General features: G+C 35.6%; 1 protein-coding gene across 1 annotated transcript in view; it reads left to right on the top strand.

The window, feature by feature from the left end:
* The window catches only part of G3bp1 (G3BP stress granule assembly factor 1), a 38,479-nt gene that overhangs the window by 2,520 nt on the left and 8,207 nt on the right, over positions 1-27,752 (top strand). The window contains exons 2-11 of the mRNA XM_076856411.2: positions 15,047-15,159; positions 17,847-17,928; positions 18,388-18,561; positions 21,511-21,601; positions 22,539-22,632; positions 24,416-24,617; positions 25,458-25,559; positions 25,768-25,879; positions 26,047-26,175; positions 27,379-27,488. Coding sequence (XP_076712526.1) covers positions 15,065-15,159; positions 17,847-17,928; positions 18,388-18,561; positions 21,511-21,601; positions 22,539-22,632; positions 24,416-24,617; positions 25,458-25,559; positions 25,768-25,879; positions 26,047-26,175; positions 27,379-27,488 — 1,191 coding nt within the window. The 5' untranslated portion in view covers positions 15,047-15,064. The remainder of the gene's footprint in view (positions 1-15,046; positions 15,160-17,846; positions 17,929-18,387; positions 18,562-21,510; positions 21,602-22,538; positions 22,633-24,415; positions 24,618-25,457; positions 25,560-25,767; positions 25,880-26,046; positions 26,176-27,378; positions 27,489-27,752) is intronic.

Raw genomic sequence — 27,752 nt, 5'->3', positions numbered from 1 at the left:
CTCCCTCCCAAAGTGAATTGAAGTAAATTGGGATAATAGAGTAGTATAAGACTTTGTCCCCTTACTTCTCACCCAAGACATAGGTTATTCTGTGCATGGTCCTGGGAATCAAACCCAGGGCCTCAAGTATGCCAGACAGACACAAATACTGAGCCACGTCCCCAGCCTTAGGGTAGTTTTGTTGGAGTTCAGACCTTTCAATCCGAGTTTCTAGCAGAAAAGAGGCAGTTCTTCAACTCCGTTTGCTTTTCAGCTGACAATCCATTACAGAAACATTAGGAGACTTTGGTAATGTTTGTTCTTGATCTATGGTGAAGTATTTGTTGTTACTTAACATGGATTTTTTTTTTTTTAATAACTTGTTTTAGTACTTTACAGGGAAAGTGAGGGACACAAAATTTTACATTTTTATAGCTTTATAATTGTATATAGTTCTTAGGATGAAAATGTGATCAATGTTAAAAGTGAATTAAAAGCCTGAATTTGTTATTAAAACCATTTTTAAAATTTTTGTCAATTTAATAAAATTGCTTGATCTTTTTACATTTTGCGAATTAGTTGGATATTTAAAAATTACAGACCTTAAGTAGGCATTGTATACTCTTCATCTAATTAAATTGTGCATTTTGATGGCCTTGGATAAAAATTACTCTGCAAAGGATATAATAGCAAAACCCCTTCCCCCCACTAGTCTTTTGGCAACAGTTAGTGGGAAAAACCTGTAACTGTCCTTCCAAACTCTGCAGTTAAATTTAGATTCAGCAACTGTAATCCCACTTGTAGTTCTTGATCACACTGGCAGCTAACTACATTTATATTTTTATATCTTAAATCAGCTTTCTGTTTTAAAGTGTGGAAACTTCATCTGGCCTTAGTAGGGAAGACTGAATTGCAAGCCAGGTGATGGGGTTAAGAGTGAGAATCATTCATACATGAAGTATAAAGTTAGGTTAAAAAGCAGAAAGCGATATAATTTTTTTCCTCATGGATTGTGACCTAGTAAATGAAGTCTTCAGGTTTTTTTTATATTGCCTTTTAGCATATGTGCTCCATTTTGATATTGAATAAAAAGTAAACACAATTCAGAGAAAATCTGGCTTCTTAGATGGGACACATATCTGCTTTGTAGGGATATAGTTTTTGGTGGGTATTAAGTGACTATATAACAGTATTTTTGAGTATTTTATTCTTTTGCATATTTTAGTTTATTGCTAGGGGTTGAACCCAGGATCTAAGCATGAACTTTTAATACTGAGCTACAACCACAACTGATTTGCATGGTTAGTTTTTTTTTGGTATGAGGGATTGAACCCAGGGGCACTTAACCACCACATCCACAGCCCTTTTTAATTTTTATTTTGAGGCAGGGTCTCACTAAGTTGCTGAGGCTGGCTTTGAACTCATGTTCCTCCTTGATTTGCATGTTTTTGAAAGTACTTTCACATTGTAGGTATTCTGATATTTTTGCTGAAAATTGAAGCTGTGAAACCCAAATATATTTAGTTTGTGCACATGTAGTACTTAAAAGGGTGCTGTAACCAAAAGGATATAGAATCTGAAACGTGAATGTTGTGTCACCTACTTTTCCAGTCTTCTCCCATCCTCTGTGCTGGCCTATAGACTGTGCTGTCCTCTATTTATGTAGGATGTAGGCCTGTAGGCTATGCTTTAAGTACATCTAGGTTTAAAATTTTTGTCAATATAATAAAATTGACAAATTTTATTAAAATTTCTCAGCTTACTCTTAGGATTTCCTACGGTGTGTGCACCGATGTCTATGAGATCCAAAAAATGGGAGGCTAATGTTTTAAGAGGTTTCATGAATAAGCATTAGTATTAACTGTAATCTGTCTTTTCATGTGTTTTTCAAAATGTTTTTTTCTGAGTTATGAACCTAAGTGACTAGTTTTTAACTTTGAAATAGAGAAGGGATACTCAAAGATAGCAAATTATTAAGCTGTGGACTCTTGAAGTGTCCCCTCAACTCCCTCCTCCCCGATTTAGTAATTCTGAGATAATTAGCAGTCTTAGGTACTGGTTATTAATCTTTTCTAATGTTATCATCTAACATAATCTTGGTACATTTATCAAAATAGAAATTAACATTGGTAAGAATCCTGTTAGCAGGGCCTGGTGGCACATGCCTATGATCCCAGCTATTTGGGACAGTGATCACAAGTTTGAGGCCAGCCTGGGCAATTTAGTGAGACCCTGTCTCAAAAGGGCTGAGGATATAGCTTATGGTAAATCTCCCCTGGGTTCAATCCCCATTCTCCCTCCCTCCTTCCCCTAAAACAACAAAAACAAAAGGCTAGGGATGTAGCTCAGTGGCCAAGTGTTCCTATGTTCAATTCCCAATGCTGCAGAAAAACCAAAAAAACAAAATCCTGTTAAAGATAGACTTTATTTGGGTTTCCTTTTTTCTTTGGTACTGGGAATTGAACTCAGGGGCACTTTACTATTGAACTACACAGGGTCTCACTAAGTTGCAGAACTTGTGATCCTCCTGACTTAACCTCTGGAACCACTCTGCCTGGTATCCTTAGGCTTTTTTTTTTTTTTTTAAATAAAAAAGCCTCTTCAGTTTCTCAATCTGTGTTGAGATGCCACATTGCATTTAGTCTTCTCTCCTTTGTTTCCTCTAATCTGTGTTTGTTTTGTTTCATGAACTTGATTTCATGAACTTAAGATCTCATTTGAGTTTGTCTGATGCTATGATTTGACTGATTTTTATGGCTTTGGGGAAAGAGTGCTACAGAGGTGTAACATATACCCTTTGTCACATTGTATCATAAGTGCATAATATCATTAGTTGAATTTAACCTTGATCATTTGATTGAGGTGATCTGTCAGGTTAGTATTTTCCCCTTTTCTTTGCTATTCATGAGAAGCTATTACTAAAAGCTCACATTCAAGGGGAGGGAGGAATCACATTCTTGTAAAGGGAACAGAATCAGAATTTGTTGGCACATATGGCTACTACTAATAATATTTTGGGGAGAAATATTTTATGCAAATGATCTGCATCTCCTTAAAGTTTTCCCCTTAGTTTTAGCATTTATTAGTGGATCTTGTCAATATGGGTAGCCTTTTTTCTTCTTTTTTGCAATACTGGGGATTGAACCCAGAGGTACTCTATCATTAAGCTACATCCCCAGCCAGCATTCCCCCGCCCCCCCCCCCCCCCCCCCCGGTTTTTGGAGGGGTAGTGGGAATTGAACTCAGAGGCACTCAACCACTGAGGCATATCCCCAGCCTCATTTTGTATTTTATTTAGAGACAGGGTCTGAGTTGCTTAGTGTGTTGATAAGTTATTGAGGCTGGCTTTGAACTTGGGATCCTCTTGTCTTAGCCTCTGGGATTACAGGCATGCACCACCATGCCCAGCCCACCCAACCCTTTTTAATTTTTCAAGATGGGCTTACTAAGTTGCCATGGCTGGCCTGGAATTTGGGGTCCTCCTGTCTGAGCCTCTGAGTTGCTGGTATTACAGGTGTGTCCCAGTGTGACTTTTTTTTTTTAAAGCATTTTCTTTGTTGTATTAATTATCAGAAACTTGAGGCTCACAAATATTTTGCCTATACTGGGACTAGAATCAACAGTTCTTCTGAGGAGCAGTCAGAATATTGAAGGGAAGGTGATAGGTGATTAATGTGAAAAGTTTGGGAAATAGATTGTCAGTGGAACCAGATTTGGTGCTGTTGCTCTTTGGGCACTGATATTGCTTGTATATTAAAGTTGCTCTAGTATTTGGAAAATATTGTCAACTGAATTCCAAATGTTTGAATACACAATGTAACCTTGAAACAAAATTTATGGCTTTTTTTTTTTTTTTTGAGCCGGGGGTACTGGATATTGAACTTAGGGTCACTGTACAACTGAGCTACATCCCTAGGCTTTTTATTATTTCGTTTGAGCAGTCTCTCTTAAGTTATCCAGGCTGACGTTGAACTTTCTTTTAGGGGGTGTGTGTTTACCTTTCAATCTCCTGCCTCAGCCTCCAAGTTGTTGAAATTGCAGATGAGTCCTTGTAATTAGGCATTCTTTATAGGTCTTGGATTCAAGTATTTTGTGTTTTCTTTAAATCTGATATATGCTTTGCAAATATTTACTCCCAGTTTGCGGCTTGTCTTTTTATTCTTTTAAATAGTGTCTTGCAAAACAGGTTTTAATTTTGATAAAAGTTCACATTATCAGTTCTTGTGATGTGCTTTCCTGGGTTACCAGTGTGTGTATATATATGACATTTTTGCTTACCTTGTTCTCATACAGGTTTTCTTTAGTTTTGAATTTTACATTTTGGTTTGGACCATTTTGAGTTAAGTTTTATATATGGTGTAAGTCATGAGTTGTTATTTTTTTTTTTCATATGAATGTTGAATTTTTCTGGCACTATTCTTGAAAAGAGTATCCTTTTACCACACTATTGTCTTTCTACTTTTGTTGGAAATTAGTTACATAGTGATATGTGGCTATATTTGTGAACTTTGTTCTGTTCCATGGATCCATTTTTTCTATTATGTTCAACCTATTAAAAGTTTATTTACATCTGCATGGATAAATAATTTGTCACTGCTTTGTATATGCTAAAAACACATTTAGACATGTCAGGCTATATCATACAGTACATATTCGACAGCTGACTTTTTGACATTGTTTTTGAGATCTATTCCATGCTGATTTTCTGACAGCTATAAATAGGGGGACTATATCTTATATAATACCTATATAGTTAATTTATATCCATAACCCTAATTCACTCCAGTTAACTTGGCATAATTAATAGTATTAGTTTTCAATCTTATAAGTATGCATGTGGTTATCCTTAAATATAGAGGTTTCTATGGTATGAATGAACCAGAATTCAACTCATTCTCCATTTCTTGGACATGGAGATTGTTAGTCTTATATTTTAGAAATAGGGCAGCTGTTACTTCTAAGTATTCATCTTATGCAAATGGCTGAGTTTCTCTTTTACATATGTACTTAAAATCAGTGTTTTTAGGTAACTGCAAAAGTGTTTTCCACTGTGTTTAAACCAGTTGAGGCTCCATCTTTAGGTACTGTTCTTCCTTCATGCTTTCCTGTGTCTAGTATTTACAAAGATTTTATATACTAATACTATACAGGATTTCTCAAATGAGGAGTGATGGGGTTTTTTAAATTTTTTTTTAAAGAGAGAGAATTTTTTAATATTTATTTTTTAGTTTTCGGTGGACACAGCATCTTTGTATGTGGTGCTGAGGATCGATCCCGGGCCGCACGCATGCCAGGCAACTGAGCTACTGCTTGAGCCGCACCCCCAGCCCCGAGTGATGGGTTTTAATTTGCATTTTACTGGTAACTTGGCATATGTTTGGTTGTCCATTTAGTACTTTCCTGGGTTACCAGATCCCTGTCCTTTGTGTGTTTTTCTCTAGAGTTATTCTTCAGTGATTTGTATGCAGGGTTGGTTGGTTATACTTAGGAATAAACCCAGGTCCATGTTCATATGTTCATACTAGTTACACTGTCTAGACTTGAGTCTACACCCTGATTCCTATATACAATATTATGGATATATTGATCTCTTACATGATGTTATATTTTTTAAAAATTTAAATTTGCCATTATAGTGACCTACTAAGGCATTTGCTATTTTTTAAAAATTTTGTTAAAGTAAGCTCTGTTGTTAAATTCAGGTGGAGTATAGTTGGCCTTCATTATGCTTCCCTGCTCCTCATTTCATTAGGCTTTAGAGGAAGCACCCTTGACATTTCATGCTTAACTTTAGCAGAATTGCTAGTGGAGAGTTTTCTTGACTGTTGTTGTTACCTGGGCATGATGGCACACCACCTGTAATCTCAGCTACTCAGGAGTCTGAAGCAGGAGGATCACAAGTTCAAGGTCAGCCTAAGCAACTTAGCAAGACCCTGTCTCCAAATTAAAAATTTTTAAAAAGTACTTGGAGATGTAGTTCAGTGGTAGAGCACCCCAGGGTTCAATCCTCAGTACCAAAAAGAGAAGAAGAAAAAAAGTTGCTTGTGCAATCTAGAAACTTGGAAGCAAGTAAAAAATTTGAAAGCATTGAAGTCGGGGTCAATCAATAAAATTGGTGATGTGAACTGTTGACGTCATTGATATTTCTATGATTTGTGTGGGTATAGGTAGTTTTTGCAGTTCTGGGGGTGGAACTTGGCTTGAGGATGGATGCAAGAACTTTGCCGCTGAGCTAAATAAACCCCTAACCTGGTTTATACTAATAGTGTTTATTGAAGGTATTAGGTACTTTTCAGGTTACTTAAGTATGAAGTGTGACACTCATTTTTTGCTGCTTGTAGGTAGCAGATAATTTCAGTTTCACTTTTTTCCTACTTGTAAAATACCTTACTGGTAATCATGCTTTCATAATATTTTAGAGAGATCCTAAAGCCACAAAGTAAAATCAAACACAAAATGAATTCCTTCTTATGTAAAACTTAAGAAAATATTCTAATATGGTTCTTGATTAGCAAGTAAATATCTTGTTTTAATATAAACTTAAAGGCAAACAAAGATGCTTCCCTGTCCTCTTTAAGCAATTTTTTGGGTGGGATGCATGGCTCTGAGGTCTTACCTCTGAAAGTTGAGAGAAAGTGCCAGACATAGAAAAGTCCCTGCACTGCAAAAAAGATAAAATTGGACCAATTACACCTGTGCTAATAAATACTAGAGCTGTTCTGTGATCTTCAGATCTGCCATACACAGCAGAATTTATGAAGTTACATATCTACCAGGGATTTTAAGATCATTTCAAGAGAGCTAAAATATGTAAGATACCATACCGCTAGTAATTGGATGTTGGTAGTCTTTGCTGTTTTCTGTTTATTATGAATGTAAAGCATATTCATCCCAAGACATTACAGTAATACATAGGTCTTAGAAGTAGCCCTAGAGGTTTAGAAATTTGATAAGTTTTTCTGGATTTTTTTTCAGGAGTACTTCGTTTTTATTTTTTTCCTTATAAAATTTTAGTTCTAAATACCTATTGTTAGGCAACTTTTCCTCATTTGATACATTTTTAACATTTTATTTTTGGTGCTAGGAATCAAATAGTTACTTCTCTGCCCATTTAGTAGCCTGAAAGTTTTTCCTTTTAATAGCCACATAGTATTCAATTACATAATTTGGTATATACATTATATGTAATGTGATACAATTTTCCATAATACATGTAGTGCAACAATGTGTACTTTATGTATGTTTTTATATATTATACCTTATGTTGATTACATGTACTTATATCCTAAGGTGTTTTTTTTTTTTTTTTTTTTGGTACCAGAGATTGAAGCGAGGGGCACTTAACCACTGAGCCACATCTCCAGTTCTAAAATTTTCTGAGACAGGATCTCACCAAGTTGCTTAGCACCTCACTCAGTTTTTTTTTTTTTTTTTTTTTTAATATTTATTTTTTTTTTAGTTTTCGGCAGATACAACATTTTTGTCTATGTGGTGCTGAGGATCGAACCCGGGCCGCACGCATGCCAGGCGAGCACGCTACCGCTTGAGCCACATCCCCAGTCCCTCACTCAGTTTCTGAGGCTGGTTTTGAATTTGCAATCTTCCTGCCTCAGCCTCCCAAGCAGCTGGGATTGTAGGCATGAGACAACAGTTCCATCCCCAATACTGCAAAAAATGTACATAACACAGACACACACATCATGGAAATATCATTGACACAGTTCACACAATCACCAATTTTTTTTTTTTTAACTTGGAGATCATCCTGTTTTAGCCTCCTGAGTTGCTGGGATTACAGGCATACACCACTGCGCCCAGCCTCCTTGGCTTTTTATTTTTTGAGACAGGGTGTCACTAAGTTGCTTAGGGGCTTCAACCCCCTGAGTCACTACAAACTTAGTTTTCTTGGAAAAGCTGCTCTGGTCTTATAGGAAGACCCCAGGCCCATCACATCAGCATGGAAGAGAGTTGTTTTTGATGGTTGAAATAATAAAACTGGCTTATTTCTTACTCTTATTTTGATACATGATTTATATTCTAACTAATACTGTTTTCTTGATATGCTTTTTAAAATCGGGAATAACTAGAATCTATTTGTAGGCATTTCTAAAAAACTCTTTGGGGAAAGGACACAGTGTATCCAAGAGTGTTAGAATGGGAGAATCTTGGAACTTTTTAGTGTATATTTTCATTGGAACTTTCCCCCTGTTTTTTTTTCTAGTAGTTTCATAGTTCTGGGTATGTGTACTTTCCTTCGATTTAATAGTTTTTTTTTTGTTTATTTGTTTTTAACTGTATTTTTTATATGGTGCTAAGGATCAAACCCAGTGCCTCACATGTGCTAGACAAGCACTCTACCACTGAGCTACAACCGCAGCCCAATAGTTTTTATAAAACGTTTGTCACAGTGGATCAGTAACTGGCAAAATATTGTTCTTTCTATGATAAATCCATTTTAGTTCGCTTTTTTTATTATTTTGATTTTATATAATTGAGAGTTGATGAATAAAGAGAATAGAGACTATTCTCAAGTTATTTTGTTAGTCCTGTGTTTCTCATAACTTGTGTTTTATGTTTGGGCGAGAAAAGAATAAAGATTTCAGAAGTGATTTATAAAAGACAAATTTTCCTCTAATTAGGGTTGATAGAGACATTTAATAGACACAAGTCTTCTGGGCTCAAATTGCCAAAGTTTTTTTTTTTTTTTTTAAACTAAGAATGATCAAACAGACTACTTTTTAAAATTGAATGATCAAGTTACCCACAAAACAGTGTATCATCTTACATAACTGAAGAACTTTCCTGACCTATCGGTAGTAACTGGTAGTACAGGTACATGTTGGTTTAATATTCTTAATTATTCTGCTAGAATTATAGTGCAGAGCATTGTGTGCACAGAGGCCCTAGGTTCAGTCCCTACTGCCAGACAAAAAAAAAAAAAAATCCCCTAATTATTCTAATATATTCTTCTGATATCCTCAGGACGTCCCGCTCCCCCCCGCCACACACACACACACACACTGGTGATTGAACCCAGGGACTATCTACCACTGAACTACATCCCTGGCTCGTTTTACTTTTTACATCTCATCAGCCAGCCAGGGCTGACCTTGAAATCCTCCTTCCTCAGCCTCCTGAATTGCTGTTTACAGGCATGTGCCACTTTATCTGGAAGTTTTTTTTTTTCTTCTTTAATGTCAAAGTGCTTTTTAGATTCTTTATTTTTAGAAGTCTTAATTTATACACGATAAATTATACACAATTTTGAGAGTTCAGTTTGAAAATTTTTTTAGTTGTACATATTCATATAACCATCCAACTGCATAAGTTTCTAAACTAGCTGGTTCCTTTTTCATTCTTACTAGTCAGTTTCCTCTTAGGCAACCATTTTTTTTGGATTCTGACACCTTAGGTTAGTTTTCTCTTTGGTCTTTTTTTTTTTTTTAAGAGAATTTCAATATTTATTTTTCAGTTTTCAGCGAACACAACATCTTTGTTTGTATGTGGTGCTGAGGATCGAACCCGGGCCGCACGCATGCCAGGCGAGCGCGCTACCGCTTGAGCCACATCCCCAGCTCCTCTCTTTGGTCTTATTGAGACTGTTGTATCCTCTATTATAATCTAAATACTGAAAAATCTGACAGTTCAGTTTTGATAGATGGTAAGAAATCTGCTTCCCTTGCTGGGGATGTAGTTCAGTGGTAGAGAGCTTACCTAGAGTTCATTAGACCTGGGTTCAATCCCCAGCACTGGGGAAAAAAAATCTATTTGGTTTGTATTGAATTCTAACCTCCTCTTGTGTAAGAATGTTGAACAGAAGTTCTTTAGAGTTTTTTATCTATCAGACATTAAATTTTAGGGGGTAACCAGATATAATGCATGCCTGTAATCCCAGCTAGTTGGGAGACTGAGATGGGACAGTTACAGACCAGACTCAGCAGAATAAAATAATAAAGATTTAAAGTGGGGGGGCCGCTGGTGTGTAGTAGTAGAGTGGTAGCCTAGCATATACAAGGCCCTGAGTAGAATCACCAGTACCATGAGGAAAAAAAAAGAAAATAAGGGGCTCAAAAATTGAGCAAGATGTGGTCTGTCCCTAATCTAGAGAAATTTACTATTTAGGATAATCTTTCAGTCTTTCATTATGTTAGGTCCCCCCCCCCCCTTTTTTTTTGACTGGGGATTTTTTTTAGCGCTAGGACCTAGAAAATAAACCTGCTGTCTATATCCACCCTATGTGGAATATTCTAAATAACCACTACTATTTCCCTTGAGCTCTTTGGAGCAATATTTATTTATTTAGGTACCACGAATTGAACCCAGAGGCACTGAATCACTGAGCCACATCCCCAACCCCTTTTATTTTTGGAGATGATCTTGCCAAGTTGCTTAGGGCTTCACTAAGTTGCTATGGTGGGCTTTGAGCTTGGTCATCCTCCTGCATCAGCCTCCCGAGTTGATGGAATTACAGGTGTGTGCCACCACACCCTGTTGGAACAATATTTATTAAGGAGCTTAAATGAGAGACTTTAGGAGCTAGCTACCATTCACATGGAACTAATAATGTTTATACTGTAAAGGGGAATTTACAAGGGTATTTCAGTCAAGCCTGATGTTGAGACTTCTGCAACTTCAGTAGTACAGTATTAAAACTTGGTTTGGCTAATGTTTTTTTTGTGTTTCTAAAGTTGACAGTTTCAACCCCAAATAAAGCAGATCGCATGTGTGTGTGTGTGTGTGTGTCTTTTCTTGCCTTTGATGTAGAGCCTAAAGGATTTTGATTGGATGAGAGTAGTAGTAATTGATACGGTGTTATTTAGGAATTTATGTTGTGATGTAATTGGTATACTAATTGTGTTTTGTTACATGAACTAGGGAAGAAGAGCAGATAGTGGTGAAGAGTGTACTGAGAGTAAAGGGGAAAAAAGGTACATATTAAGTAAATTACTGATTTTTTTTTTTTTTTTTTTTAATTTTTAAATTTTTTTTACAGTTCCATGGATTGAATACAGGGCACTCCACCACTGAGTCACATCCTTGTCCCACCCCCCTTTTTTAATAAGTGAAAAGTCACTTGGTAATTTTTTTAATCAAAGTGTGTTCATTAATAAAAAATAAGGCATAGTATAAAATGATAAAATGGTCACTAAATCGAATATAATCACGAGTTATCTAAAAATACCATTGTTACATTTTTTTTTAAAGACTGTTTCCTGGAACTGGAGGACTATTCATCTCATAGCCTTTATTGAAACATGATTAGTATACCAATTACATCATAATATAAATTCCTAAATAACACTGTATCAATTACTACTACTCTCATACAATCAAAATCCTTTAGGCTCTACATCGAAGGCAAGAAAATGACTTCTTGTGACTTGAGGTAACTACCACGTAGTGACAGGAGATAGACTAGCAGTTTCCAGCTACAGAAAATATTGAGTTCTACCCAAATGTACAGATCATTTGAGATATAACCCATAATAGGTAAACCAGCTTCCCACTTATTTTGTCGTTTTGAAAAATAGGCCAACAGAAAATCCTATAGCACACAGCAGTCTTTACATCTTGGCTGGACGTGAAAATAGTTACTAAGCACCTGGCCCTTTTTATTTGTTCTAATTAGTTACACATGATAGTAGAATGCACTTTGATACCTTGTACATAAATGGAGTATAATTTCTTATTCTGTGGTTGTACATGATATAGAGTCACATATACCCATAGGGTAGTCATATAAACACATAGGGTAATAACATTGTCCAATTCATTCTACTCTCCTTCCTACTCATATTCCCTCCCTTCCCCCCCCCCCCCGCCTAATCCAGAGTAACTATTCTTCCTTAGCCTCCATCCCCCTTATTGTGAATTAGCATCTCCATATTAGAGAAAACATTTGTTTTTTTTTTTAGGATTGGCTTATTTTGCTTAGAACATGATATTCTCCAGCTTCACCTCACTTACCCACATATGCCATCATTTTATTCTTTAAGGCTGAGTAATATTCCATTGTGTATGTATACACATTTTCTTTATCCATTCATCTGTTGAAGGATACTTAAGCTGGTTCCATAGTTCAGCTATTGTGAGTTTAGCTGCTATAAACACTGATGTGGCTGCATCACTTAATATGCTGAGTTTTAAGTCCTTGGGTATATACTAAGGAGTGGCATAGCTGGATCAAATGGTGGTTCCATTCCAAGTTTTGTAAGGAATCTGGGTCTCACTTATTTGCGGAGAGTGGCCTCCAACTTGCAATCCTCCTGCATCTCACTCATCCTTCCTAGTCATTGAGATTATAGGTATGTACCACCATCACCAGCTTCTGATTTCTTTTATCCTGTGAAGAAGGTGCCTTTTGAATTACTTTTTATATTGTGGATATGGTATGTATTTTGAATAAGACAGGAAAGCAAAACTTGATGTTCAGCCTTTTTATATAAATATACCAGTTGCATTTATTGGAATGAAAATATTTTACCTTTTCTGAGATAGAGAGATCTGCTTCATTTCTGAAACTAGTTGTGAGGTCTGAGAGTATAACATAATCACAGTGTTTTTTTCCTGTTCATCTGTTTGGGTTAGATGCTAATAATTTTGAATGAGAGTAGCTAATTTCCCCTCCTCTTTTGTTGTGCTGGGATTGAACCCAGGTCCTTGAAATTATCTTAATTTTAGGAATTTTTTTCCCTCTGGATTGTTTTGTTTGTGGTGCTGTACATCCAACCCAAGGTGTCAGGCATACTAAGCAAGTGTTCTACCTTTGAGCTATACCACTAACCCCTCTGAACCCCTTTTAAGAAAGGAAACCTTACAGAAGGAATTTTTATATATAAATAAGTGAAATTGCTTTTGTGTAAGTGCGGCAAGGGGAAATCTAAATCTTGGAAACCACAGGCTATAGATAGATAACTAAGAATCTCTAATGTCCAGATATCTGGGATCTATAAGAAAACCTGAAATTATTTTATTTTTTCAGATTTTATTTTTTGATACTGGGGATTGAATCCAGAGGTACACAGATACATCCCCAGACCCCTTTTTTCAAATTTTTAAATTTTGAGACAGTCTCAGTAAGTTGCTCGCGGCCTTGACAAGTTGTTGGCTTTCTGCTTCTCAGCCTCCCACGCTACTGGGATATGTGTGTGCCGCTAAGCCCCACTGGAATTATTTTAGATCAAGAGACAGGTGAAGGATGTGGCTCTCGTTCTGCTTCAGGTTGATAGTTTATTAGTTTAATACTTCAGTTCCAGAGTTTTGTTTCTGGTATCTTGATAACCATGCCTGAAGGCAATGTATTTTCCTATTATGAAAGCCGATCCATGTTGAGGGGCTGTAATTTGGGGAAAATGAAGAATAGTCTTAGGACTGATACAGATTTTGGTGAAACAAGTAGTAAGTGGGGACAGCTCTTCAAGAATGATGCAAGAGCCATATTCAGTGCTGCTCCTTTCATCCTAGCTGCTTACGAGGTTGAGGTGGGAGGATTATTTGTTAAGGAGTTTGAGCTTGCACCAAAAGTTTGAGGCTAGCCTGAAAAACAGAGCAAGATTATCTATTAAATAAACAAACAAACTAGATTTTGGGGCAAACAAATCGTTTATTCAGTAATTTATCAGTCCATTTTGCTGTGCATGGTAGTATGCACCTTGTAATCCAGCAACTTGGGAGCTGAGGCAGGAAGATCACAAGTTTTATGCTGCCTCTGCAACTTAAGACCTAGTCTAAAAAAATTGAAGAAAAGGGGCTGGGATGTAGATCAATGGTAGAGCACTTGACCTAGCATGTGCGCATACATGGGTTCAGTCCCTTGTTCTGGGAAGGGGAAAAATCCATTTTGCCCATCTTTTTAAAATATAAAATAAAGTTCTTCTCCTTTTGCATATCATAATTAGGTTTAATGTGTGTGTATGTGTGTATATTTGTGTAAGTTGAGAATGGTTTTCTTTCCAGTTTTAAATAAAAAGTCAGAATATCAGATTTTTTCTGAAAGTCATTTTCGGTAATAACTTGGCAATAATTGAGAACTTGATAAGTATCTAAATATTCATAGGTATTACCTGCAAACCTTCTTGATTATTTTGAGTAGTAGGAATTATTTTGCTGAGTAAAAACGTCTTGTTAACTTTATCCCATTTGATTTTTATAGTCTTTTTGTTTCCATTATAAGATGAGCTAATAAGTACATTTAGAAATCTTGGTTTTAGAGTTTCTATTTTTTAATTGGTTTTAAATACATGACAGTAAAATGCATCATAATTCTTATTACACATATATAGTTTCTATTTTTAAATAATATTAAAGGTTATGTGATGTAGATGGAGTTGAAGGTGTGATAGGTTGTACCTGGATGTTAAAGCCATATTAAGATTATTGTCCTTGAATCTTCTATTGCCACAATAAGAATGTGTTTATGATTTTGCAATTAGAATGCTGGTTTTTTCCCCTTCACTTTTTCTTTCATTTTATTTGTTTTAGTTGTAGATGGACACAATACTTTTATTTATTTATTTTTTTTGTGGTGCTGAGGATCAAACCTAGGGCCTCACATGTGCTGGACAAGTGCTCTACCATTGAGCTATGGCCCTAGCCCCTTCCTCACATTATTTTATTGGTGCATTATAGAAGCACATAATGACAGGATTAGATGCTACATATATGTACATGCATACAATACAGCATAGTTTTTTGTGTACTTATTAACTCAAAAAAATTATGGTAGGGTGTATATTGAGGTTATTTTATCCAGTTAAGGAAATTGAATTTTGGGAACAATGGTAAATTCTTTTTTATTTTTAAAACGTTTTTTAATATTTATGTTTTAGCTATGGTTGGACACAATATCTTTATTTTCAAGTGGTGCTGAAGATCGAACCCATGCCTCCCTCATGCTAGGCAAGCACTTTACCTTAGAGCCACAACCCCAGCCCCAGTGGTGAATTCTTCATAGTGACTTTTCCCTCACATATGTTCATCTGATTTTAGTAAATTTGAATGTGTAAAATGTCATCTGGTATGTGTGGGTTTTGTTTTTTTAATGTTTATCCCCATCCCTACCCCCCAGGTTGAATTGACCAAAGCAATGGTTATGGAGAAGCCTAGTCCCCTGCTGGTCGGGCGGGAGTTTGTGAGACAGTATTACACACTGCTGAACCAGGCCCCAGACATGCTACATAGGTAAGAAGTTATTCATCTGATTCTTTCTTTTATAGTGTGTGGTGCTTATACGTGAGATTTTTCCATTCAGCAGCATATTTCTTATGAGGTTGTTGTGTAACAGTGCTTTTACATAAGTACCTGTAAGTACTGGATGTTAAAATTATAAAATTTAAAAGAATTTCCAAGTAGTATTTAAAAAGAACTACTAACAAAATTTTACAAATGTTATAATCTCATTTATTAAGACTATATTTAAGAAGATCCAGGTTTGTTCCTGAAGTAACATTCTGTGTTAATATGCTTTTAAAAACGGAAGCATCTTTTTAGTAGAAATGTTGTATGCTTGTTGTAAGTTAAAACACAGATGTACAAAAACATTGTGAAGTGCTGAGCATGTTGTTCAGTGGTAGAGCGCTTGCCTTAGCATATAAGAGGCCATCAGTTTGATTCCTAGCATTACAAAAACCAGAAAAACAAAAACAAATTGTGAAAGTATTTGGTAATAGCATACTAACAGTTTTTTTTTTTGTATATGCAAACATGTTTTAACAAACTTTGTTAACAAACTCTTTTAGCTTATTTTGCTTGGTAATCTAAGGTCATCTTTAATGGTAGTACATGTATCACTTAATTTTAGTGATGACAGAATATTTTATAGAGATGTAGTATGTTTTAATTTCCTAATGATGTAGGTTACTTCCAGTATATCCTTTTATAAACAGTGTTACATTATACAAAACTATTGATGTGGACTTGTTAGAATAATTTCATATAATTTCCAAAATGTAAATACTGTTTTTTCCTTCGTACGGTGGCCAACTTACATATTCAATATTACATGGTTATGAGGAAAATTTACAGATTGGTTTTTTTGTTTTGGTAGTGGAGATTGAACTCAGGAGTACCTAACCACTGAGCCACATCCCCAGCCCTTTTTATTTTTTTGCAATAGGGTCTTGTTGCTTAGAACCTCACTAAGTTGCTGAGGTTGGCTTTGAACTCTTGATCTTCCTGTCTCAAGCCTCCCAGGCCTCTGGGATTACAGGTGTGTGCCAATGTGCCTGGTTTATAAATTCATTTTTTTTTTTTTTTTGGTGGTGTTGGGAACCCAGGGCCTTGTGCATGTGAGGCAAGCACTCTACCAACTGGGCTATATCCCCAGCCCCTATAAATTCATCCTTCTTTAAAATTTCTTTTAGTTGTAGATGGACACAATACCTTTGTTTTGTTTATTTTTATATGATGCTAAGGATCAAACCCAGTTCCTCACATGTGCAAGGCAAGATCTCTACCTCTGAGCCACAACCCCTGCCCTATAAATTCATTCTTTTTTTTTTTTTTTTTTAAATATTTATTTAGTTTTTAGTTTTCGGTGGACACAACATCTTTATTTGTATGTGGTGCTGAGGATCGAACCCAGGCCGCACGCATGCCAGGCGAGCGCGTTACTGCTTGAGCCACATCCCCAGCCCTAAATTCATTCTTAATACCTGGTTTGGCTTTACACTGAAAATGGAAACAAAATTTTTTTTAAGGTTTTATCATTTCCAGGCACTTTATACTTTACCTACAAAAACTTTTCAGTAAGGCATTAAGGTATTAATTTCACTTTGTGGATGTAGAAGCTCAGAGGAGTTAAAAATTTGCTAGTATTATTCTCATGTCTATTAAGTGGTAGAACAAGTCCCCACATCGGTTTTTATTCTTCCTGTTCAGTGTTTTATGAAAGTTTTATTATTTTCTGTCCTTAGAAATTAAACTTGGAGTTTAAAAAGAAGCAAAATTTAAAGAAACTAATCAAATGCATTAATGTATTTTCTTGTCAATATTGTCATTCTAAGGCTGCTTTTTTCCTTCCCACTTTTTAAAAAAATTTCTGAAGTACATAGGCACATAGAATGAAAAGTGGCTTAGCCAGTAGTGAATGGATTCTCTGACACATGTACATCTTCTTAGTAGCTTTGAAAGTAGAAAGGAAGACTTATTCTAGTGATTCCAGACTATTCCTTTTTTGGGGGTTGGGGAGTGGAGTCAGGATATAAAATAATATGTATGGGCTTATTTATTCAAAAAATATACTTATCTGGAAGACAGATAACAAAAAATACTTAATAGTGATTTTTGCCTAGTTTGGGGGCATTTGTATGTGTGTGTATGGTAGAATATTGTTGTAGTGAAAACGGTATTTGAAGATACAGATGAATAAAAACTACAGGAAGTTAAAAATTCTTACTGCATCAGCAGAAATTGTTAAAAACTTCTAAAACTGCCTGTGTGAGTTTGCAAGTAGTTAATAGGAACTGCTCATATGCATTCTGAAATCTAAAAGGACTCATCAAGCCTATGGAGAATGTGGCTGTCCCCAGCCCAACTGCTGTTTTCTTCCTTCTAGTGAAAACAGAATCTTAAGTTTAAGTGACTGATCTTTCTGACATGAACTGTGATCTTTTCCAACATGATAATCCTGAAATGTGGAAGTTACCACTTGGAAAATAAGTGTTCTGCCTCACTAACCAAATCCATTCCTATTCAGAAAATGTTAACTGAGTGGCTTGGAGGGGATGGATAGATGATTGCATATAGATAAAGAAAGAAAACACATTCCTGCCTTCAATAATCAGCCAGTGAAGTAGATTTATAATGTGAAAAATACTCATTGTTAGGGTACTTAAAGATAGAAAATAAATTATCTTCCTGTGATATAGATTTTATGGAAAGAACTCTTCCTATGTTCATGGGGGATTGGATTCAAATGGAAAGCCAGCAGATGCAGTCTATGGGCAGAAAGTAAGTACAAGTTTTATTTGGGTCTGGAAGTATCTAGAAACCAACCTATAATAAAGTTGAGGTAGATACATGCTTAGTACATTTGATAATACTGAAAGATTGAATTTTTCAACATTGTAATAGAAGTTTAGGTAGTTACTATTTTATAAATATGATAGTTGTTGAATGGCCTGTGATTTTCATTTGTTCACATTGGATGATATATTCTGAATGCTTTGTATGTTAGAATATAGTTGCTTTTAGCCTGGAATCATGTTTTCTAAGCTTTTAAAAGTGTTAATCCAGGACATTTATTTTAAAGGATTCAAGTCAACTCACTGGGAATAGAGTAATAAAGAAAAAAACTCTTGTTGTAACTTAAACATGTATATACTCTTTTATCTATGTTGTGTTAGGAAATTTGGAGATATTTTGAAGGTGTAAAATTGAAGGCATTAACTACTGGCCTTGATTCCTTAGGAAATTCACAGGAAGGTGATGTCACAAAACTTCACCAACTGCCACACTAAGATTCGCCATGTTGATGCTCATGCTACTCTAAATGATGGTGTGGTGGTCCAGGTGATGGGTCTGTTATCAAACAACAACCAGGCTTTGCGGAGATTCATGCAAACATTTGTCCTTGCCCCGGAGGTATGTTTAGTAGTGAAATAATGTGGGGAAAAAATGAAAGGTTTTGCATATCTTTAAATTGTTTTTGAACTTTCAAACATTGAGTTGTCAGAATAGTGCAGCAATGCTTATGTAAACCTTACCTATAGCTATAGAGTTTCTGTCAATACTTGCCCACTTATGGTGGGTTGTGTTTTTTTATTTTTATTTTTGTAATGCTGGAAATTGAACCACAGGGCTTTGCCCATGCTAGTCAAGCACTCTTTTATTGCACTACATCTCCAGCCTATAATTTTTTTTTTTTAGGTATCCCTAAAAAGGTTTCCTCTTCTAAATCATTTGGAAAGAAGTTTAAGACATTTCTAATCATGCTCAGATGCTTATGTGGGCATTTATTTTCTTTTTTCTTTCTTTTTGTTTTAAATACTTGCATTGATTTTGTTCTTCCTTTTGTGTTGCTGGGGGAAGAACCCAGGTCTTTGCTTGTGTTAGGCAAGGGATTTACCACACAACCTTCCCAGCTTAAGTGGGCAATTTCTAAGAATAAGGAATTCTGTCCTGTAATCATAGTGCAGTAATTAAATTCAGAAAATATTGATGTAATGTTACTATCATTCTGTAGTCCATATTTGAATTTCAGAAAACACACCAATATTGAACTTCATAGTGATTTTTTTTTTTTTCCAGGTCCAAGATTCAATACACAGTTATACATTGCTTTTAGCTATAATGTGTCTCTAGTTTCTTAATGTGTAATAGTTTCTTAATCTTTTATTTTTCATGGCAGTGATGTTTTTCGAGAACGATCATGTTATTTTGTAAACACTTCATACTTAAGTATCTTTTAGTACCTCAAAGAGGCATATGATGTCATTTAGTGTTTTTTTTTTTTTTTTTTTTTTTTAGATGGGCAGGGGAGGAGGGTCTTTCCATTTTTTATATATTTTAGTTGCTGGACCTTTATTTTATTAGTTTGTATGCGGTGCTGAGAATTGAACCTAGTGCTTCACACATGCCAGGCAGGTGCTCCACCACTGAGCCACAACCGCAGCCCTGTTATTTAGTTTTATTAATGATGTTAACCTTATGTAATGTGATGTTCACTAGGTTTTGCAACTGTGTTGTTAAGTATTTTTCCTTTTCTGATTTATGCATTGTGCAGATTGTTTGAGATTTGTATCCTGTTACTTATCAACTTTTTGTATGCTAACTTTAGCAATCATTGATTCTTGGTTGAAATCAGTTGCTATTTTGATGGTGACAAATTGAGTTTATCTAATCCCCTATTAGTTGGCATCCTGCTATAAAGGACTTTCCCTTTCTTATATGTTAATCATTTGTGGATTTTTAGTTTATTTAATGAGTTGTAATCTGTTACTGTCATGTCTAAAATGTTCCAGATCCAAGCAGAGGGAACCCCTTCAAGCTTCTTTTGTGCCTTTTTGTTTGTTTATTTTTTGAGGGGGGTCCACTTTGTAACATTGTAGAGCAAAATGTTCTGGGCTCAGCTTGGCAGAGACCCTGCTTTAGCACAATTCTAGAATCAGCTGTTTCTTCAAGGAACCCTAGTTCTTTGTAGTTAAGGTTATCATGAAAGTCTTCCAGATTGATCACAATGAAGAATTTTGTCTGCTTAAATATGTAGAAGTGGCTCATTAAAAACTTGATGAAAAAATGATCGTTATTTTTTAGTATTTTTAAAATAATTTTTAATATTTAGAATAATGAATGCAATACTATATTTTTACTGAGAAGAGAATATTTTTGTCTATTTGAAAAAGTTACATGAAATCATTTGAAGGACTTCTATTCTAGCCAGGTATAGTGGTATACATCTGTAATCCCAGCAGTTCAGAAGGCTGAGGCCAGAGTATCATAAGTTCAAAGCCAGCCTTGGCAACTTATAAGACACCGTTTCTAAATGAGATATAGAAAGGAGCCTAGGATATGGCTCAGTGGTTAAGTGCCCCTGTTTTAATCTCCAGTACCCGCCCCCCCAAAAAATATTTGAAGGACTTTTAAATGTGTGAAGAATTGCATTGGGGTGTATAGCTTTTTTTTTTCCCTTTAAGGGGAAAAGTTTATTTTAAATTTTTTATTCATTTTTATACATCAGACTTTAAAGGGATGACTCTTCCATGTTAATATAATGCATTGTTTTATAAACTTTGAGAACATATGCACTGAGGTATATATGTTGATCTTTTTTTATGGATGATGGAACAGCTTTGAAATTGAGTAACTACTAAATAACATAACTGGATTTGGACTTGGATATGTCTTAGACATAATGTGAGCAATTTTTTTTTTCCCCTTAGCTAAACCACCCTGGAATGTTAGAATGAATATTTTTGGATGCAGATATAGGGAATTTTAAATATCTAATTGCCTCTTAATGATTTGAGGTGTTAGCTTTTGCATCTTACATACTTTAGAGTTTTTAATCTCCTTTTTTTTTTTGTATTCATCTGGTGATGAGGATAAATGTTTTGAACAAATAAAACGTATTAGAATATAGTTTTTAAAATAACTTTAGTATAAAGCATGACTTTTTAATCTTGGTACTTTTGGCATTTTGGGTTAACTAATTCTTTGTTTTGGGGGCTATCTTATTCATCCCTGCACTCTGCTTAATAGTTGTTAGTGACTGTACCAGTCATGAAAACTAAAATGTCTCCAGGGGGCTGGGGATGTGGCTCAAGCGGTAGCACGCCTTGCCTGGCATGCGTGCGGCCCGGGTTCGATCCTCAGCACCACATACAAACAAAGATGTTGTGTCCGCCGAAAACAAAAAAATAAATATTAAAATTCTCTCCTCTCTCTCTCTCTCTCTCAAAAAATTATTAAAAAAATAAAATAAAATGTCTCCAGACATTGCCAAGTATCTCCTGCTAGTTTAGAACACTGGTGTAGTTATTTGGCTCTTTGAAAGTCTGTTGTATAAATTAAAACTTTTTGTTGGCATTGCAGGGCTCTGTTGCAAATAAATTCTATGTTCATAATGATATCTTCAGATACCAAGATGAGGTCTTTGGTGGCTTTGTCACTGAGCCTCAGGAGGGTAAGTAGTGAAGCACTGTACGTTACTTATCTAAACATTTTAAACAGCATCTGATGGACCTTTAGAGAATAATGGGGTTATTGAATAGTTTTGTTGGTTCTTTATTGTGAAATTAGTAGTATTTGTTAAGACATGAAGAATCTCAGCTTTTACCCTTGTTGGATGCTAATTGATTAGCTTTTTTCATGGAGGTTGGGAGTCGACCTGAGTCTAAGGTCAGAAGTAGATTATCATTCTCAGCAGCCAACAGTAGCATTTTTGCTTTAGTTCCTATAGGACCCCATGAAGAAGGTCTCATGATATATGCATTACAGTGGGTTGTTAAAGGTGTGAAACCCCTATTTCAGGGAAACCAAATCTTTTCTAGGCAGTAATGTCCCTTTCCTTTGCTCTTGAGGAATACTTTTTTCTAAGGCTGTTTGCTATACAAATATTCTTGAAAATTAGCCTGAAAGAAAGGGTAGATGTGGATTATGTGCAAAAGCAGACCAATGGATAGTGTTTGAATTTTATTACATGGCTCAGACTGTTCTAAGTGCTTTATATTTATTATGTAATATACACCTTATAGACAGTACTTTAGGTACTGTTTCTCCAATAAAGTACATTAGGGTATTGAGATATAATAATTTACCTAAGGTAGTGGTAGCTAGTAAGGTACATTAGATTACTGAAATATGACGTCATATTCTGTGTTAACCAAAACACTAATCTGTCCTTCAAATCTGTGTCATGATTTTATCAAATTGCCCTATGTATGTTTCCCTTTATGACCTCATTTTCTCTTTCTTTTTTTTTTTAAATAGTAGACATTGTTTTCCCATTCTCATCTTTATTGGTAAAATCAGTTTAAAAGATATGCATCTCCTATAGTAGACATTATAATGAACTGAAAATTAGGTAAGCACAAATTATGTTTTAAATTTCTTTTCCTTAGAATCTGAGGAAGAAGTAGAGGAGCCTGAAGAAAGACAGCAGACACCTGAGGTGGTACCTGATGATTCTGGAACTTTCTATGATCAGACTGTCAGGTAAGGAAATTTTTGTGTACATGTCCAGGGCTGCATAAGAAATTGCATTATCTGTGTCTTTGTTAGAGAGCAATCATACCTTCTCAGATTTGATATCAAATTATAATTTTCTAGAAGAATGATTTGGCTTTGGTATCTCTGACAAAATAAAAAAAATGATGTTTGTTAATAGTAGAGTGTACTATGAGGACTGTTTAAATAGTACCTATCAGTTACTTTTTGGTTTAGTTTTTTCTTGATGGTAAGTACAAATTTTTGAATATTTCTTATCAATTGTTCACTAAATAAGGTATTTCATTAAATGCTTTTGGGGAAATATAAAGTGTTAAGTACTGAGTGACCAGGTAAAAATTAAAATATGTGAGCTAAGTAGCAATAAAGAATTTTACCACCTCAGATGGCAAATATGTCATTATATTTTAGGGTTTTTTTATTTTTGTGCTTGGGACAGAAATGTGTTTGATAGGGATTGAAATGATGTTGCCATGAGACATCCTAAATGTTATATTCAATGCTTAATATTAATTAATATCAAAAATTATAAATATTTTCAGTTTATCAAAATGTGATGATGATCTAACGATATTACTCACTTGGATTGCTGGTTAAAAATGAAGATTTGTGGTCATGCCACAAACCTACTGAATTAGAATTTCAGGAGGAAAAACACCTGCAGTTTAAAAAATATATATTTTTTTATTTATTGTAGTTGTAGATGGAGAGAATGCCTTTATTTTATTTGTTTATTTTTATGTGGTGTTAAGGATCCAACCCAGTGCCTCACACATGCTAAGCAAGTGCTCTGCCACTGAGCTACGGCCTCAGCATACACTTGCAGTTTTAACAGCATTACTAGGGTTTATGTGGAAATTTAATAACTGTTCTGAATTACAACTATCTTTATTTCTCCTAAAATTTCTTATGTGTTTTTATGAGAGTTTAAGTATGAGATGTTAAGTATGAGGTACAGTTGTCTTAACGAGGTGCACATAGATGTATGAAAGATCTCTAGAACTTTTCATTCAATGTGCAAAATAAACTATAGATTTTAAGAACAGCAACTTCCTCTTTCCCTCTTCCCCCAGCCCATTAGGTATGAGAGATTTTGTGATGTGTGATAAGTAAATGACAATACTTTTAGCATTTCTATAGGATGAGAAAATTTTTCATTTGTTTTGAATGAATTTGAGCAAATAACTTTTTAAACTTCTTTTTAATATTTATTTTTTTAATTGTAGTTGGATACAGTATCTTTAATTAATTAATCTATTTTTATGTGGTGCTGAGGATCGAACCCGAGCTAGGCGAGTGCTCTACTGCTGAGCCACAACCCTAGCCCCTTAAACTTGCTTCTTTTATCTTTTTTGAAAAGACGGATAAATTTTTCTTTTTTTTGTGCTGGAGATACAACCCAGGCCTTGCTCATCCTATGCATGTGCTTCACCATCAAGCTCTAGCCTCCTCCCTGAGAGAAGTTTTTTCCATGGTTAATATATTATTAAGAATTTCTGCCGGATGCTGTGGCACATGTCTAATTCCAGTGGCCTGCGAGGCTGAGGCAGGAGGATTGTAAGTTCAAAGGCAGCCTCAGCAAATTAGTGAGACAATAAGCAACTCACTGAGACCCTGTCTCTAAATAAAATGTAAAAAAGGGCTGAGGATGTGGCTCAGTGTTTAAGCTCCTCTGGTTCAATCCCTGGTATCCGCCCCCCCCCCCCCAATAAAAAAAGAATTTCTAAGTCGGTGGAGGCAGAATGATATTTCTCAAATTTTCCTGTGAAAGCAATGACTTGGAAGAACATTTAGAGGAGCCTGTTGCTGAACCAGAGCCTGATCCTGAACCAGAACCAGAGCAAGAACCCGTATCTGAAATCCAAGAGGAAAAGTCTGAGCCGGTATTAGAAGAACCTGCTCCTGAGGATGCTCAGAAGAGTTCTTCTCCAGCACCTACAGATATAGCTCAAACAGTACAGGAAGACTTGAGGGTAAGGAACATGTCTTCATCTTTATTCTATTTTTACTTTTAAAAAAACTCTTTTCTCCTTTTTTAGTTGCTTTGTTAACCTTGTTGATGCATTTCCTATTGGTTTAGGGAAATTTCTTACATACTAGGCCATGTCTCAGATAAGAGGCATGATGCCTGTCACTTTGTAACATCAAAAGAAATGGCCTGTGGTTCCTACCCCCTCAAAGGTAGCTTGAATGCCTCTTAGGTATTCAAATGGTAAGTTCCATTTTTATCAGTCATTATCAACAATCTCTAGGCTTTTGATACTTCATCTTTTTTTTTAGTGGTGGAATTGGGGATTGAACCCATGGATGCTTTTACCCATGGAGGTGCATTCCTAGCTGTTTTTGTTTATTCATTTATTTATTTATTTTGAGACAGGATCCCTTTAAGTTGTTGAGGCTGGCCTCAAACTTAGTGATCCTTCTTAAGTTGTAAATCATTATTTTAGTATTATAGCACAATATAAATGCAAACATCAGTTTAATGAAAATAACAGTGAAATCTAGTTGAGGATTATCCATGTACATATATGATGTGCGTGTATGTGTGTGTGTGTGTGTGTGTGTATCTTCAGATTGACTAAAAGTAGCTTCTTTATCCCCAATCTTTTCATCTTTGACTTTAACTTGATCATTAGTTCAAGGAATTTTAATCCTAAATTTGTGAGTAGATGAAGGAAAGAAATTGCAAGATGTTTATAATCTCCATTCTATCTATGAGAATGTGATACATACATTATGCACAGGAAATCAAAAGTTGATAGCTTTTATGTTGTTTTGATAAGTAATGTAATCATGTAACATTGGTCCCTTAGACATTTTCTTGGGCATCTGTGACCAGTAAGAACCTTCCTCCCAGTGGAGCTGTTCCTGTTACTGGAATACCACCTCATGTAGTTAAAGTACCAGCTTCACAGGTAAGGCTCTGACTGGAGACAAATTAATACGACTCAACAGAGGTTTAGAGAACAGGAACTGGCATATAGTTGTTTTTTAATGATTTTTTTTTTTTTGAGGGAACTGTCATATTTTACTTTGAACCTTATTGTTAGTTTAAAAACTTCACAGGAAAAAATATGAGCCTGCTATGTTTTTAGACAAAACTTAACTTGTAAATAATTTTAGCCCCGTCCAGAGTCTAAGCCTGAATCTCAGATTCCACCACAGAGGCCTCAGAGAGATCAACGAGTACGAGAGCAACGAATAAATATTCCTCCTCAGAGAGGACCCAGACCAAGTAAGAGCTGAATTGGGTAATTTCTCTAGTTTGTGTGATTTTGAGATGACAACTTGGGAGACAATGATATTTTAGTATTTTTTACTATGGAGTAATAGAAGTGTTGCTTATGAATAGTCCCTGAAAGGTCTTTCTCTAGTCTTTCCTTGTTGTTTTTGTCTCTTAAGTCCGTGAGGCTGGTGAGCAAGGTGATATTGAGCCCCGAAGAATTGTGAGACATCCTGATAGTCACCAACTCTTCATTGGCAACCTGCCTCATGAAGTGGACAAATCAGAACTTAAAGATTTCTTTCAAAGTAAGTTATTTAGTTTTAACCACTACTTAATCTAGTGTAGCACCATCCAGTAGAAATAGAGGAGCTGCATATATAATTTTAAGTTTTCTAGTAGTCATGTTAAAGTACAAAGAAATCATTTCAAAATATAAATATATGAGGAGCTGGGCATAGTGGCACATGCTTGTAATCCCAGTAGCTTGGAAGGCTGAGGCATAAGGATCTCTAGTTCAAAGCCAGCCTCAGCATCTTAGTGAAGAAGCAACTTGGTGATACCCTGTCTCGATGTGACTCAGGGGTAAAGCAACCCTGGGTTCAATCTCCCGTACCCGTTCCTGCAAAAACAAAAAATCAGGTACAGATTAAGCTTCCTTAAATCTGAAAATCCAAAATGCTCTTAAGCTTGGCATGGTGGTATACACCTAAAATCCCAGTGACTTGTGAGGCTAAGGTAACAAAATCCTAAATTGAAGGCCAGTGTTAGCATCTTAGCAAAACCCTGTCTGAAAATAAAAAAGGGCTGGGGGTGTGACTTAAGTGGTAAAGCACCCTGGATTGAGTCCCCAGTACTACCAAAAGTTTTTTGTTTGTTTGTTTTAAATATCTTTATTTATTATTTTTATGTGGTGTGGAGGATTGAATCCAGTGCCCCACATGTGTGAGGCAAGTACTCTACCACTGAGCCACAGCCCCAGGCCCCAAAAAGTTTTTTAAAAAGGCATCTGGAATCCTCTAAAACCTGACTCTTGTGTGACAACATTATGCCACAGATGAAAAATTCCACACCTGGGGCTGGGGATACAGCTCAGTTGGTAGAGTGCTTGTCTTGCATGCACAGGCCCTGGGTTCAATCCCCAGCACCACTGAAAAAAAGAAGAAAAAGAAAAAAAAATCCACACTTGACCTCATGTGTTAAGATTTGGATTCCATCCCTAAAATATCTTTTATACATTTACAAATGTTTCATAATAAAAGAAAATCTGAAATCTTTTGTTCTTAGGCATTTCAGATAAGGGATACTCAGCCTGTGTTTTGTTTTCCTTTTTTATTTTTTAAAAATACTAATTCTGAAATCCAGTGTGTATTTTACACTCAAGGTACATGTCCATTTGGACTAGATGTATTTGAGGTGCTCAGTGTCTAGTGATACTGAACAGTGTACATCTAACATTTAAGAGGGAACTTTCTGCTAATAAATTATTTGAAAATCTGTTTCACTTGCAGATTATGGGAATGTGGTGGAGCTGCGCATAAACAGTGGTGGAAAATTACCCAATTTTGGTTTTGTTGTATTCGATGATTCTGAGCCTGTTCAGAAAGTTCTTAGTAACAGAGTAAGCAGTTTTTTATCTTGATTTCTTCCTTTTTTTATGTTTGAAATATAGGTATGTTTTGGTTCTTTAGAGTGTGTTCATCCTTAAGCTGTGTCTTTATATGTAAAATGTAATTTATTCTATCATGTTTAACCCATTAAGACCTGTCTGGGAATTGTACTTGGAGGTTACTCCTTCTTTGGGGTTAACCATAGATGTATCTTGCCTTTTCTTCATTTTACTGCATAGGTAGAAGTCTGCTGCTGTGCTCTCTTTAATAATGTT

The sequence above is a fragment of the Callospermophilus lateralis genome, chromosome 5 (assembly GCF_048772815.1).
Source record: "Callospermophilus lateralis isolate mCalLat2 chromosome 5, mCalLat2.hap1, whole genome shotgun sequence".
Taxonomy (NCBI): domain Eukaryota; kingdom Metazoa; phylum Chordata; class Mammalia; order Rodentia; family Sciuridae; genus Callospermophilus; species Callospermophilus lateralis.
This window is presented reverse-complemented; position numbering and strand designations above follow the sequence as displayed.